The sequence below is a fragment of the Hypomesus transpacificus genome, chromosome 22 (assembly GCF_021917145.1).
Source record: "Hypomesus transpacificus isolate Combined female chromosome 22, fHypTra1, whole genome shotgun sequence".
Lineage (NCBI taxonomy): Eukaryota > Metazoa > Chordata > Actinopteri > Osmeriformes > Osmeridae > Hypomesus > Hypomesus transpacificus.
In genome coordinates, this window is record NC_061081.1 from 13,858,851 (window position 1) to 13,874,505 (window position 15,655).

The 15,655-nt window shown below is 46.4% G+C and overlaps 1 protein-coding gene across 1 annotated transcript; it reads left to right on the forward strand.

The window, feature by feature from the left end:
* The first annotated feature begins 837 nt into the window (after positions 1-837).
* Positions 838-15,600, forward strand: LOC124484711 (ran-binding protein 3-like). Its single transcript, XM_047045766.1, has 14 exons — positions 838-1,299; positions 7,934-7,992; positions 8,111-8,141; positions 8,274-8,336; positions 8,627-8,689; positions 10,024-10,080; positions 10,308-10,399; positions 11,223-11,302; positions 12,019-12,091; positions 12,226-12,313; positions 12,838-12,959; positions 13,091-13,211; positions 13,534-13,899; positions 14,671-15,600. The coding sequence occupies exons 1-14, from the start codon at positions 1,158-1,160 to the stop codon at positions 14,715-14,717; spliced, it is 1,404 nt and encodes a 467-aa protein (XP_046901722.1). The 5' UTR covers positions 838-1,157; the 3' UTR covers positions 14,718-15,600.
* The last annotated feature ends 55 nt before the right edge of the window (positions 15,601-15,655 follow it).

Below are 15,655 nucleotides of genomic sequence, written 5' to 3' on the forward strand. Positions count from 1 at the left end.
GTAGGTGGGTCTCTCTCCTGTGTTTCAGATTCAAGCTCAACGCCTCTCTATCAGAATTAACATTCTGGCAGCTGTGGAATAGAATCAATGTAGGCTAATTTTGGCTAACTGTGCTTTTGCAATATGAACTTTGTTGTACTGGTGATGTGATGCCTGAAAAGTTACGGAGTAGCTTGAATTAATCAGTTGGGAGTTTGAGCCTTTTGTCGCGTAGGGAAAAAGGGATGTGGATGTGACCTGGAAAAATGTCTGAACTATTGACATTCAATCAGGGCCGTAATCATAATATATATTGGGGGTGGCACATCTGGTCAAAATGTCCCCCCCAATCAGGGGCGTGTCCAGACATTTTTGATAGGGGTGGCCCGCCTCTGACTGGGCATATAGCCAATCGTATATTGGGGTGGCCAATCAGATTTCAGGGGGGGCCCGTGCCACCCTAGGCCACTCCCTGAAAACGCCCCTGCCCCCAATATTGATATAAAATTTAATTAAAATATAAATGTGCTACACTACGACAGGCAGACACACACGCTGTCTTAAAAAATTATCATAAAAAATTTAATCATATTCATAACTAAATGTAAAGGCCCCCAGACTCCACAGAAGATTTCGTCCCGCCCAATGTTGACTCTACAACCTTACAGACCGATAATGCGAATAGGCCTAGTCAACAATTTCCTTACTTTCAATCACTAATTCTGTTCACAGTTTTCCCAGACTGCGAAGAGTTAACATAATGTGTTCTTCGTGCTACTCACATATGCAGATTGCCTGGTGTCCCTTAAATATGGATTTGAAAATATCGCCCACACCAAATGCCAATCAAACATGGTCATGTTGCATGCCGCGCCCACATTTATAAACTGCCCAATGCTAAACTGTGGCGCGCCGCTCAGTAGTAAACAGACTGCACGGGGTTTAACCGAGCGTTCATTCACCTTCTCTGTCTGTAAGGCAATCGGAAAGGTAAATCGTCGCGTCCATAACCGTTGTCTGTCTTAAAATCTGATACGATCTCGTCATTACCTGCAAAATCGAATAGAAAAATTGTCTCGTCAGTTCACTACACCCCTTCTTAGGCTACCAGACCCTAGTTAGGGTAATCATCGTATTTCTTGTCTGAAACATTATGAGATGAAGAGTTTTCAGGGACGATGCAGTTATCGAGGAACTTAAGTGAGAAGATTCTGTGCTCGGTCACACACGTGGAGAGTGCGCGTGGAGCTGTCATCTCTTATGGTCCCGAGCCGAGTCCGGATGCAGGATGCGCAGAAGACCAAGCAGAGGAGTTGAAAGGTGAGTTAGGTGACTGTATTTCAACCATCCATCTTTTTACATTTAAAGGAAGACAGTTTAGGCTTCCAGATGCAGAAGGTAAATTACTTTGTATTAATTTATTAAATAATGAATAGTTACGTTATAGTATAGGCACCGAAAGGGCTGAAAGTTACTAATCGTAATATTCGCAATAAATGTCAAACAAATAAATGTATTCCAGCCAAGAATTGTATCTTCCCCATATAAGTGTAACATTGTTAGACTAGTCTTTGCTCTTGCAAAATAATGACGTATTTGGCAAATCTCCCACATTGGCCCACAGTCAAACACACACACACACACACACACTAACACCCTCTCTGGCACACATGCAGACACAAATTTTCATGCTGCAACACCTCTTATCTCACTGAACGCACCACAGAGGTTACGGTCCTCACGGTTTCCGTAGGAACCATCCTAACAGGGCCATGACGTTTCCCCGTCACCCCGCCCGGCTCCTGGGTGGCGACAGCACACCCTCGGCTGAGGTCGCAACCCCTGTCAGTGCTGCCAAGGGGGAGCCCGCTCACTCAGAGACCCAGAGACACTCCGCTGTCAGGCTCAGGAGAGCTTCATCATCTCAGAGGGGGTTCAGGTTGGGGGGTTGTGGGGGGGGGAGCAGGATGGTGGGCTGGATGTGTGAGCTGGGTCCTGGGACCAGGAGCAGCTGATCGGAGCCACATGTTCGACCTCTGGATCCAGGCACGGAGCCCAGCCGTGTCAGGCCCCGTCTGGCTCACGTATACTCACGTATACGTATACTCTGGCTCACGTCTGGCTATACCTGGACCTGGTGTGTGTGTGTGTGTGTGTGTGTGGGCATAGTAAGGCTACCTGGACCTGGTGTGTGTGTGTGGGTGGGTACAGTAAGGCTGCCTGGCCTTGGAGTGTGTGTGTGTGTGTGTGTGTGTGTGTGTGTGTGTGTGTGTGTGTGTGTGTGTGTGTGTGTGTGTGTGTGGGCACAGTAAGACTACCTGGACCTGGTGTGTGTGTGGGCATAGTAAGACTACCTGGACCTGGTGTGTGTATGTATGTGTGTGTGTGTGTGTGTGTGGGCACAGTGGGCAGCGAGCTGTAGGCATTCTTCAGCTTATACGTGAGAGAGCAGAGCAGTCCTTAGGAGGCGCAGTTTCATTTCCCTCTCCAAGCTACAACTCAGGGAATCGAGGACCAGATTGGACCAGCTTTTTCCAGTTTGCGTCTTCCATAAGTCTCACTATAGTATCTGGCTCCAGGCATGGCCCAGTAGTGGGACTCTCAGTCAAGTTTCTAGCCAGGCCTTTGTATCTGCCCCTGCTCTGGTTTCACAGGAACAAGCAGGATTGTTCCAGGACAGCAGAAGTTGCGCAACGTGACAAATTAAATTGCTGTTGTAGAACGGCAGTTGGGTTTATTACTGATGCAGGGATTGCCTCAGAAAAGGTGGCATGACACAACTGCTGTTTGATTTCCCTTTGACATTTACATTGATCATTTAGATGTTATTACTTTACCTCAGTGAGCCAGACAGATACGCCCATAGTGGGAGGTGGTTGTAAGTAGCCTCACATTCCTATGGGGTGAAGCGCCCCCTGTAATAGCCCTGTTGGAGGCCCAGGGTAGCTTATGAGCTCAGGGGCTGCGGCCTCCCCTGTCCTGCTCTTATCCACAGCGACTAACAGTAAGTACAGGGACCCCCCCGAGGCAAGTCGGGTGAAGTGCCTTGCCCAAGGACACAACGTCATTTTGCACAGAAGAATCGAACCGTCAACCTTCTGATTACTAGCCCCGACTCCCGAACCGCTCAGCCGTCAGCCATCCCTTTACTCTGTCGGCGAGTTTAGGTTTCCCAGCGCAGGTTCTGTGATTCTGGGGATTTGTGCTTGTGTAATCCGAGTTCGCTCCGCATTGCTGCGTAAACGAACCACAGATGTTTACGTGAACGGGAGCCATTGTTGCGCGCTGTTTCTTGATGCAGGCCTTTTTTTGTGGGGGGGGGGGGGGGGGAAGAGTTCAAGTTTTTCTCCTGTTCTCTGGCCTTGTCACGTCAGTGAGAGGATGCTCTCTGTCTAACAGTCCTCGGGGCAGTTGGGTCAAATCTGCGTGGGGGGAGATTGAGGCGGGTGGGGGGAGGGAGAGGGGTGCTTGGCGCTGTGGGGGGGGGGGGGCAGCACAGAGGGAGACAAGGAAGGCGGCATTGTTCCCAGGGTGAGTAATGTGTAGGCAGCTGCCGCCTGTGACACTGAGCGGAGATATTGTTTTTCCTGGGCCTCCCCCCCCACCTCCTACCCCTATAACTCTTCCCCCCCAACCCCGTCCCCTTCCCTATAACCCTGCCCCGCCCCCCTCTAGCTCCGCCCCCGCTCTGTGTGGCTGACTGGCTGGAGTCCAGAGTGGCCTGGCCAGGGGCAGATATGGGCGGATTTTGTTGTGTTTAAGCTCTCCTCTTTTGGTGTCTCTGAGGGTTTCTTCTTCTCTTTTGGCTCGCAATGGTTGGTGGAGTCTTGCTACAGCTGGCACTAGAGAAGAGAGAGAGAGAGAGAGAGAGAGTGGAGTCTTGCCACAGCTGGCAGTGGTGTTTATGAAATGTTGAGTGTCCGCCAGAGGACAAGCACACTGGACTTATTCTGTTTCTGTTGAGTCACCCTAAGCACAGCACAGATATATCCCACACCAGCCTTTACAAACACGCCAAACTCTCCCCTCTCATGCCCTCTGTTGCAAGTCAACAACAACGAAGCAGCAGAGTGCAAAACAAATAGCCACGAGTCTAAATGTGTCTTTGCGAGAAAGAGGGACATAAATTAAAGAGAGAAAGAGGGAGATAGAGAGAGAGAGTAGGAGAGACACTGTGAAAGAAAGACAGATAGCGAGACAGAGAGAGAGAGACACAGAGAGAGAGGAAGAGAGAGGGAGAGACAGAGAGACACAGAGAGAGAGAGGAAGAGAGAGGGAGAGACACAGAGAGACACAGAGAGACACAGAGAGAGAGGAAGAGAGAGAGGGAGAGAGAAAGCATGTGTGTGTTTTGGACAAGCCTGCCTGCATCCTGCCTATTTCACCAGAGGCTGGGATGTAAGGCCAACGTGACTGGAAGCACACACACCCCATGACTCATTCAGCCATGCTCTTCAGCTTGATCATCTTGACTTTGAAAACTGGCCCAACACAACAAGCCCCAAAAAGTGGACATCCCTTGGGTTCTGTTGAACACAATGTACAATGCAGCTGCAGCATGAATATATCTGTCTTCAATTTATGAATATATTTATGAATATATCTTTCTCAAAATGGTACTGTCTTCGCAATGTGTATTGGAAAATGCACCATCCCAGTAAATAAAAATGTCTGTAAGATTAAACATAAGATGTTTTATTCATCTCAAACTATGATATTTTGGGGGCACAGAGCCAACAGCTTGTTCCTATACTGTCTTTACCTTAAAATGCCGTTCGTGCCTGTGACATTGTGAGGAGAGAGGACAAGAAGTCTTAAATCACACTGAGTGCCCAGTTGCCATGTTGACAAATGCTGCTATTTAATCAGAGTGAGGAGGCCTTTAAGCTTTGCATCAGGAAAGAAAATAAATCGATGTCACTGTTTTGCCAGAACGTTCAGTAAACATTGGTACCTTTCTCTTTGTGGTTTTAAACCTGTTGTTTGACTAACAAAAGCTTTGCATCATGTTGCATTATGTAAACATAACATATTTGTGAAGCAAATGCTTTAATCCGGGGAGGATTCGAACCTTCAATCTCTTGGTCTGCAATCAAACTTCACAAACCAAACTGTACCGATCCCACCTCTCTGCTTCAACACAAACTTATTTTACCTCAGAAGAGCTATGAATCACATATTGTTTATCTTACATCTCCACTGACGACTCATTACGTAACGGCGACCTCCCTACTCCGCGATGTGGAAAGCGAGCGTCTGCCAGAGCGTGGGCCGTGTCAGGGCTGCGTCCTGGCGGCGAAGCAGAAACGGTTACTTCAGCGCGGCATCCTCGCGATGTCTTTCACGCCCGTGGTAGGGTCGGGGGTCGACTGCCCTCTGGAGTTGCAGACGGACACGAACAAGACTAGAATGTCTGGACACGAGGGAGGCAGGAAGGCAGGAAGGCAGGAAGGAAGGAAGGAAGGAAGGAAGGAAGGAAGGAAGGAAGGCAGGCAGGAAGGAAGGAAGGCAGGAAGGAAGGAATGCAGGCAGGAAAGAAGGAAGGAAGGAAGGAAGGAAGGAAGGAAGGAAGGAAGGAAGGCAGGGCAGGCAGGCAGGAAGGCAGGAAGGAAGGAAGGAAGGAAGGAAGGAAGGAAGGAAGGAAGGAAGGAAGGCAGGCAGGCAGGCAGGAAGGCAGGCAGGCAGGCAGGCAGGCAGGCAGGCAGGCAGGCAGCAGGAAGGCAGGAAGGAAGGAAGGAAGGAAGGCAGGAAGGAAGAAGGGAAGGAAGGAAGGCAGGCAGGAAGGAAGGCAGGCAGCAGGAAGGCAGGAAAGAAGGCAGGAAGGCAGGAAGGAAGGCAGAAAGCAGGAAGGCAGGAAGGAAGGAAGGAAGGCAGGCAGGCAGCAGGAAGGCAGGAAGGCAGGCAGCAGGAAGGCAGGAAGGCAGGCAGGAAGGCAGGCAGCAGGAAGGAAGGCAGGCAGCAGGAAGGAAGGCAGGAAGGCAGGCAGCAGGAAGGAAGGCAGGAAGGCAGGCAGCAGGAAGGAAGGCAGGAAGGCAGGCAGCAGGAAGGAAGGCAGGAAGGCAGGCAGCAGGAAGGAAGGCAGGAAGGCAGGCAGCAGGAAGGCAGGAAGGGGAAATAACATGGAGTGCGTTGAGGAATGACAAATGGCCGTCACTGTGAATACACAGTGCAGAATACTTCCGCTGGTCGTTGAAAGCAGATTAACTTACTAACCCCCGTCTCTCCTTGGCAACATTGTCAGGGTGGATATGTCCTGCTGTAAGTGTCCAGGGGGTTCAGTGACCTTAGATGCTTCAGTGTGCAGTAACTACCCTGAGCTGAGCTTCCCTGGCACTGTCCGGACAGTTGTGTGTGTACACTGCTAATCCCCTCGATTGGCCTCCCAATGCTTATCTCCTGTGGGTGACTGAATTCCAAATCCTCAACGTTGAACCGTGAACTTCATTAGTGGACTGGCAGAAATCCTGTCAATTACTGTGATTTTCCTTTGCAAAATCTGTACGGAAGTTCAAATTTGACAACAAAGAACTTACGTTTATGGAGTTCGTAATGGTGTAAAACATTCCTTTCGCCTATAAAAACCTCTCTCATTCATGAGGAGGAAGTTATACTACAAGTTCTAGTCATTGTGGCTGAGCTCTGTGTAAGTAGAGCTGATAACATATGCTCAGTGACAGCAAGGTGTATTTATAACCTCCAGACAGGTCTGGACCGGTCGCAGTTTGACCCACTGCCAGGGCCTGGTGTCTTGGTGTCTGGCTGACACCTCCAGCATAACCCCATCACTCACGCTAGCCACAGCAGGCCTGTCCCCAGCCCCCCAGCCCCCCAGGGGCCCCTGACCACACCAAGGGCTTACATAAGAGACCCATACAGTCAATGCCTCCATTCATTAAAAAGAATGCTTTGGAAGGGAAGATTCAGATCTCCTGGGGCAGCGAGCTAGCGCTGTCGTTCCTGTCTGGTGTGTCGTGTGATGGCGCCTTTTCAGATTCCCGTCTGAAAAATGGAGATCATTCTGGGGAGGGTGTCTATGAGATTTTGCTTGTTCAGAGGGTTCTTGGTTACTAGATAGATAAAGGAATGTAAAGAAGTACCGTTAGGTTTATGGAAGTGGACAACCCGTGTCTGTTCATAGGTGTGTGTTCTGGAGTGTTGGCAGGACAACATGTCCTCATTTTCCCTATTACTCACTTCTTTGTGAGGTTGTGTGTGTGTGTGTGGAAACAACTGTAAGGTTTACAAAGCACCAGCATTTCAGGGCTGCATTGGCTTTATTTCCATTTAAATTAAAGTATCCGTTCTCAGTGTAAGTGGTGTTTACTCAAGTAGAAGTACAGTTACTCATGTTTTAAATGAATCTGAAAAAGTTGAAGTACTACAAAGGACTACACTTTTTCACTTAAGTTAAAGTAAAGAAGTGTGGGCTCTGACATATACTTAAATAAAAAACAGTACAAAATGTTCAACTTTTCCAATCTTTTTTTCGAGAGAAAAAAATGTAGTTCAGAAATGAAGGAAAACTTTTCTTTCTAAACAAATTTTTTCAAATAATTTATGTGACTTTTAATATTTTTTTCACACACATTGAAGAACAGTTTCTTCTAAAACATTTTTAGGGAAACCTTTTCTCCCTTTTTCTAAAAGGGTTTCTAAAGGTTGAACCTAAAAAATTTGGATAAAGGTTTCGAAATACATAAATATTTTTAAGTTTCCCCAAAAAGGTTTAGAAAGTGAAAAAAGAAAGAATTCCTCCCCAAAATTCAAGAACAGAAAGTACTGATAGTAAAGTACTAATACCAGAACAATCTACTTAAGTACAGTAACTAAATACTTGTACTTAATTACTTCCTATCTCTGCTGAGGTGTGCGCCTGTAAAAGCACAAAGTAGCTAAATGTCCAATTGTCTCAAACGCCAACATCTCAAAGTCAGTTTCATTTGTCTTTTCACAGAGAAAACTGTGCTCAGTCCGCCAGTGTTCATCTTCCAGAACACAGTCCTGTCCATGAAGGTGAGGGTTTGAAAAGTGCATGAGCCTGTCTGAAGCTGTGTTAAAGACTGTGTTTACTGGAAGAGTGTCAGATATTGCTTTCAAAATGTCCTCTCTCTTCATTTTGATTTCCCCTCAGAGAAGAGCAGAGAGGTGGGAGGAGAGGACAGGTAAGCACACAGTCCTCGCCATAACTGAACGCCCCACATTGCATCACAGGGTCTGGAATCCGGACCAAAACATTGTTATTTTAGTCTCCATAAACGGTTGAGTTTTTCTGATTGGTTTCTTTTCTCCATCAGTCGGGGTGAGTCCAAACAAAAGAGCCCGATCCTTCACCTTCCCCAGTCCCAGAACGAGGAACGGTGAGTGTTGATGGAAAACCTTCCAGGGAAACACACCAAAGTCACACACACAGGAGCATCACAGCACCAGTTTACAAAACGTAAATACTTGGAGCTAACATTCGTCTCTATTTGCCTGTAAAGACTGGATTATGAGTCGCAGGAGGTTATCAAAGCTTGTGATCTACACTGTACTGAACTATTCAGCCATGTATGACGAAGCATGTTTGTCTGCCTGCCTCTGTCTCTCTACCTGTCTCTCTGTCTGTCTACCTGCCTGTCTGTCTGACTACCTGTCTGTCTGTTCCCAGGTTCATGTGAAAGAGGCAGTCGTATACGGTCCACCTCGATGTGTTTCCCCCCGCCGCCCCCAGGTATGCCAAACATCCAGCTCCGTCTGACAGAAATACCATATCTGGATTCACGTCTCCAACCCCCTTATGGGTTTGCTAGAACATGTTCTGCAGCTAGGAAGACACACAAAGCACGAGCCATGCCTCGACTTGTTCAGAAATGGCCAGTCTCCTGTGTGGAGAAACAGTCTTGGCCCACCACAGGGTTTTGAACCAGAGCTTGGACCTTCTCAAGGGGCCCAATGGGTTTCAAATTCATAGCACCTTCCAACTCAGTCAGCAATGGCATAGGTGATGAGGTCTAAGTTTACAGCCCTGTTCCTTTCAGTCATTTTGAGGGGGGGGGGAGGAGGGAGTGGGGAGGGGGGAGGAGGAGGAGGAGGGGGCAGTCTTCAGACGTCCTCACACCAAAATGTCTCTAGACTGTACATAAGCTGATCTATGGGGCTGAGAGACGCTGGAGACAAGGCTTTGGCGCCACGGTTGCCAACCATAGCCACACCTGCATGTGTGAGTAAATCTAGAATCTTCCCCCGGTGTTCGGTTCATCCCACAGCGCCGGTTAGGATGGCCAAAACCGTCCCTCTACACGGCTCCCATTCCTACCAGCCTGGCTCTAAGCCAGTATGGTAGCCTACCCTAGGAGACATTCACTGAGGTTTGAAGTCCAGGTACTCCTGAATCACACACCAGCTTTATCCAGCTTTGCCACTAAAACGCTTTTTGATGGCGCGGGTGGGATGTTTCAATACAGAGGAGTGAGTTTAATTAATTGAACACTGCAGACATTTACTGACCTACCTTACCCTAAAACAAGAGCCATTACAGTATCGAAATAGCATTAAAATAAATATAACTTCTAAGAAGGTCATGACAAAGTGCTTCTACCGACAAACACACACACACACACACACACACACACACACACACACACACACACACACACACACACACACACACACACACACACACACACACACTCATCCACTCTCTCAGAAGCTTTAAGTGCCCATGCATGGGACTTTAAGCTTCTCCATCACGGTTCTGTTTCCCAGCAGCCACCTGGTTGTGTCTTCTTCCTCCTCACGTGTCATCTGGTCTGCCCTCGTATGCCATTTCATAAATCACTCCACTGGCAAGAGATCATGTCATAAATCATGAGATCATGCTGCTATTCCTGAAGTCTGGCGGTCACTTTGAAAACATCTAGGTCACGCTTTGAAACCTCAATGGAATGACCAAATGTTAATTCAAAAAGCATGCTACAGTTTAAGCTAGATATTCTTATATTTTTATACTTTTTTTATTATTAGTTGAATCTTTTTTTAAGAATGATCTTGTCTTTTCTCTCCTAGTGTCACAATCAAATGTGTTCATGCCCCCAAATATGTGCAAGAGGACCACAGAAACAGGTGACTAAAACAAAAAATGTCCATGTTTTTCCATTTTGCTTCATGGCCATTCATTAATTGCAAAATGCTGTCTATTGAAAATGTTTCTTATTTTTAGACAATCTTATTGTGAGGCAATTGCATTGTGTCGATGATAGCAAAACTGACTACAAATCGTGGATCAAATCTCTAATTCTCCGCCTCTCCTCCACCCCCTGCCTCCCTCTGCCTGTTCCCCTGGAGTGTAGCTTCACCCTGGATGAGAAGATCCCTGCTGAGGCCTGCTCTTCTCCTCGCCCCAAAGCCCTGGAGCATCTCCCAGAAATCACACCAGCCTGAGGTAGTCAACAGCTCTCTAACCTCTCTCCCTCACGTCCCAGACCCCGCTCACCCTACTCCCCCTCCCCACAGACTACCCCCCCCCCCCCCCTCCCCCGTCCTGGTTCTAGCCAGCCAGGACTTGTCTCACACCTGGGTGTGGGGGTCGTGGTACTGCCCAGGGCCCGGGAACCCATCCCTGAGAACAGGCACGTAGTGTCCTGTCCACCCTGGCTGGAACATGAACTTGCTCAGCAGTTTTAAGGCTTGTGGTTAAAAACACTTTCTCCTCAGCCCTGACTGTGTCACGGCCTCAGGAATCCATGTTGTTTTCTTCTGGAGATACACATTCTGTACATTTACATTTAGTCATTTAGCGGACGCTCTTATCCAGAGCGACTTACAGTAAGTACGGGGACATTCCCCCCGAGGCAAGTAAGGTGAAGTGCCTTACCCAAGGACACAACGTCATTTCGTGTGGCCGGGAATCAAATTGGCGACCTTCAGATTACTAGCCCGATTCCCTAACCGCTCAGCCACCTGACTCCCTGTACAGACTGCCGCAGGGGTGGTAGGTTGTCAATGGTTAAACTCAACGTTCAAACTGGTTTTGGTCAGTTTTTACGTGTTTTTCTTTTAATTTATTCTTCCACACACCTACAATGCGTCGCTTCGCAACAAGCACATACTAACAGGGGGTGAACACGAACACATCCAACCCTTTTAATTGATATGATTTTAAAGTCATAGGCTGGACAATGACAGAGAATATCCAGTGGATTTACAGAATATAGGACTATAGAATACAATTTAAATTAAGTACACCTTTGTGTTTTGTCCTACAGGGTAGCCATGACAACCTGGGTGGCCTCTGCAGTGTCACAGTAAACAGACCCCCTTCAAGTCTTTCACCTCCAGATCATAGGTATACTGTTGGGCCTTAATTTCTATAAATTTTCATTCAAAATGTATCAATTTTATCCAATGGGATGGACAGGGTGGGATTTGAACCTAGGATCTCTTGACGATGCAATCTAATGCTTTACCACCGCTATAGGCCTACTCCCCCTATAGTCTTTTGTCCACAAATTTAACTTAACATTAAGTGTCAATTTAAATCAGTAATACAGTAGCATTTGTACTTGAACGTTTGTGATGAATAAATGTGGCTTCAGCACCCCTCTCTCTCTTCTCTCTCTCTCTCTCTCTCTCTCTCTCTCTCTCTCTCTCTCTCTCTCTCTCTCTCTCTCTCTCTGTCTCTCTCTCTCTCCCTCTCTCTTTTTCTCTCTCTCTTTCTCTCTCTCGGTTCATTTAAGTTCAAAGGGCTTTACTGGCATGAAAACAACAATTGTTCATATTGCCAAAGCAACAGTAGAATTACAGAAATATTCATTGATATAAATCCTTATATATACTTATGTTATACAGTCACACACACAGATACACACACGGTAGTTAAACATATACATACGTGTAACTACACCACACAGTTGTACAACTTTGTATCCATGTTATAATTTTTCAAGTTGGTTTGCTTTATTAATGTTGCCAAATAATTTGCAATAACAATAATCTCTCTCTCTCTCTCTATGTCTCTCTATGTCTCTCTATGTCTCTCTCTCTATGTCTCTCTCTCTCCAGATCAGACATCGACGTCTCCCCCTCTGACAGGCTTCAGTTTGTTTTCGGAGAGAACATGAGCGAGAGAGTTCTGGTGAGTTCCGAACAAACATTTGCGCTGACATTCAAAATGACACGTGAACGTAAAACATGACGACTACGTGACCACAGTAAATCAGCGCCTGATGGGCTAACACCTTGTTATCATGTTTTTTGTCACGTCCGTAGAGTCCACAGAAAACAGTCAGCGGTGAATCTGAGTCAGATTGCAGCTCCTCAGAATCTGACTCCTCCAGCTCTGAGCCAAGTCATAACGGTAAATCCTGGGTTTTACTTTTCTGTTAGCCCGCTGCCACTGGAAGATTCTAGCAGCAAGTAGCGTAAATCTGCTTCAGCTTCAGGAGCATCAGGTCAAAAGGGTGCCCTATAGCGCCCTCCGGTGGTATATTTGTAATGTAACGTATTCGTTTTGCCGACGCTTTTATCCAAAGCTACGTAAAGGGGGAATTTGAACTTGCGACCTCAAGATCTGCGGTCAAATGCTCTACCTCTGAGCTATTCACATTCATTTGTTCCTCTGCTGGTATCTTTCCAGAACTTCAGCCAAAGTAACTTGAGACACAAGAACCCAGCCAATATCTTTATGTGTTTAAAAATATGCTTTCATTTGGACGAGTGAAGCATTCATTTGAAGTGTTCAGTTGAAAGGCTGTTATGTATTTCCTGAGGGGCTGAATAGTCTGTTCTTAGATTTAGAACATGGGAGTCGTGTTTGGAGTGTTCTGTGTGTCGGTCTTGTATCCGAGTGGTGTTAAATGTAGCTGTGTGTGTGTTGGAAAGGGAGGGTGTGGAGATCGCTCAGGGAGTCGGCTGCGGCCCACACAGCCTCGTACCGGAGGCACCGTCCACTAAGGCGCGTCCAACTCTTCACCGGAGAAGAGAAGGAGAGTAACGTGGTGCAGGTGAGCAGGTTGTAACCGCAGTTTATGATCAAGATATATGGGCCAGAAGCATAACTGACGTAAGAAAATACCTCACACATCCGTGTCAGCTAAACGTCTTTATTCAGCTTGTTGTCATCGTTGCCTTTCAGATGACTTGCATACTGTTTGTCCTGGAGAAGGGAACTCAGTCGTGGAGTGAGCGAGGGAGGGGAGTCCTTCGACTCAACGATTTAGCCTCAGGGCCCAAAGGTTGCCTACAGTCCAGGATAGGTGAGTTCAGCTCGGTCTCTCTTCACTACACCCGCCTGAACATCACCTCACTTGTCATCCCTCTGTTTAACTTCGAAACATCGGCTAAGCATCTCTCACCTCACACCTTGGCTCTTTCGTCTGCTCAAACTCCCAAAATCAAATCAAACTCCATTTGTATACGCATAGGTCAGGTGTAGAGTGTTTGACAGCCGTTTGCAAACAAAGACGTTACACTATCATGTAAAACATTGATTTTAATATACAAACCTTTTAAAAATAAAATAAAAAGCGATTGTGGAGCTCACTTCACATCAGTATGTCCCCCTTCCTTTCTCCTCAGTCATGCGACACCAGGGAAGCCTCAAAGTCATCCTCAACACCAAGCTGTGGCCTCACACACACCTGCGCAGACCTGGGAGGCGCAACCTCCAGGTGACTGCCACCGACGTGGACAGCCAGGCCATGCGGGTCTTCCTGGTCCAGGCTAGCGTCAGGGACGTGGCCAGGCTCTACATGGCCATTCACCACCGCCTGGTGGCCCTCCGTGGTGGGGCTGGAGCTGGGATGGAGGCGGAGGGGGCCGGGGCCCCGCCACGGGAGGGACACTGCTACAGCGAGAACGAGGAGGAGGAAGACGAGGAGGAAGAGGAGAGACGGAGGCAGAGGAGGGAGAAGGAGAAGTTGCTGCACACCCGGTTGAGACCTGGTGAGACACAGATGCTGTGATGCTTGTGGTCTTTAGCGATTCTTTCTCTCTCTCCCTTTGTTTGTCTGTCTGTCTCTATGTCTCTCTCCCTTTGTCTGTCTGTCTCTATGTCTCTCTCTCTTTGTTTGTCTGTCTGTCTCTATGTCTGTCTCTCTATCTCTTTGTTTGTCTGTCCGTCTCTATGTCTCTCTCTTTCTTTGTCTGTCCGTGGCTGTCTCTCTCTCTTTGTTTGTCTGTCTTTATTTCTTTCTCTCTCTTTGTTTGTCTGTCTCTATCTCAATCAGAAAACCCTCCTGCGCTTATAGTTAGGAGTTGAAGTTACACTTGTCCGCCCACAAAACCGTTAAGGATTAAGCTATCTTTAGCTCCATATCATCTGGCCCATGCATGAAATGCATGCCAGTGGTGGGTAACTGATGTCACACTAGGGCATATGTTTCCCTCTCTCTGTCCCTCTACTGTATATAGCTTCAGAGTAGGACTCTCCTTGAGGATCATTCACACTTCCTCGTAGGACCACGAAATAGGGCCATCGACTGAGCATTTCAAGATGTTATGGCTGAATATGTCTGTAGAGGATTAACTCTAGCCTGATTCTGTCACAGCCTGGTGAATACAGGGAATGTATCATACACAATACAAACGTGATTGTGCACCACTGGATTCCCAGTAATAACCTGAATGCCTGAATCAGTGACACGTAATTATGTCATAATCTCTCTCTGTCTCTCTCTGTTTCTCTCTGTTTCTCTTTCTGCCTCTCTTTCAAAGTGGTCTGTGATTGGATGCACGGTAAACCCAGTTTGGGTTCTTGGTGACGTTTTATTGCGCAACCCAGTGGTCTCCAGTTTCAGCAGCAAGCAAAGTCTTATCAGCACCAACATCGAGAGAAGTTTGGGCCGTACTGGTGCATTGGGGACAAAATCAACTTTGTAGACCACAAATGTGTGTAGCTACCTGTTTCTGACTTAAACAGAAATACATTTGATTTGTTCTCTTTATGGACAGATGTTTTTTGCCGATGTAAATACAAATATTTTGGTATGACAGTTAAAAAAGTGTTTTATGTTTCTTACCTTTTTACTTATTTTGTGAAATATTTTATATACTTTATTCTCCTGTCACACAAACCACAGTTGAATTCAAAGTGCTTTCTAAACCATTCAGTACATTTCGTATTTTCAAAAAGGTTTTGTTCTTCTATGTTCATTTTAGAAGAATGTATTTTTGTATTTCTTTTAAATACGTATTCTTATTCAAACATTGATACATACTTGTGAGAACCAATTTTCAAGTCACAAATTTCAACATCTATTTTGGTTATTTTGGTGCATTTTAACTTTAAACACAATTACATTTGGTTTACTTTGTTTGCCGTCTAAGCTCTTAATTACTCATACAAAAAGATAACTGAACAACATCTGATTTGGTATCCTTGCAGTACATTTTCTATACCGTCATTTAAGAAAAACTGTAATGCTTTTGTGCGTCTTTAAAGCTATCCTACAAGCAAAATTCTCTAAAGGTTCTCTCGTGTTTTAATACAAAGCAGCTATGTTGAAAGATAGTCTTGCATTGTGAGATAGCGACTAGCATCTAGTTATATATAATTATAATTGTCAAGCACTGTACAAATTGTATTTTGATGGTTTGTTATTTTGCCTAATATGTCGTCATGACCTATTAAAAAGAGCGGATGATGATCATTTGAGTTTGACTTCTTTCTCTTGAAGTGTTGTTTCCTTGAATTAGGTTT

What these genes read in the sequence shown, in the direction of transcription:
- LOC124484711 (XM_047045766.1), top strand. Translation starts at nt 1,158, where the DNA reads ATGCAGTTATCGAGGAACTTAAGTGAGAAGATTCTGTGCTCGGTCACA. An exon ending in CAAGAGGACCACAGAAACAG is followed by an intron (nt 10,081 to 10,307) that starts GTGACTAAAACA and finishes CCTGGAGTGTAG; the next exon opens with CTTCACCCTGGATGAGAAGA. An exon ending in AGGAGAGTAACGTGGTGCAG is followed by an intron (nt 12,960 to 13,090) that starts GTGAGCAGGTTG and finishes GTTGCCTTTCAG; the next exon opens with ATGACTTGCATACTGTTTGT.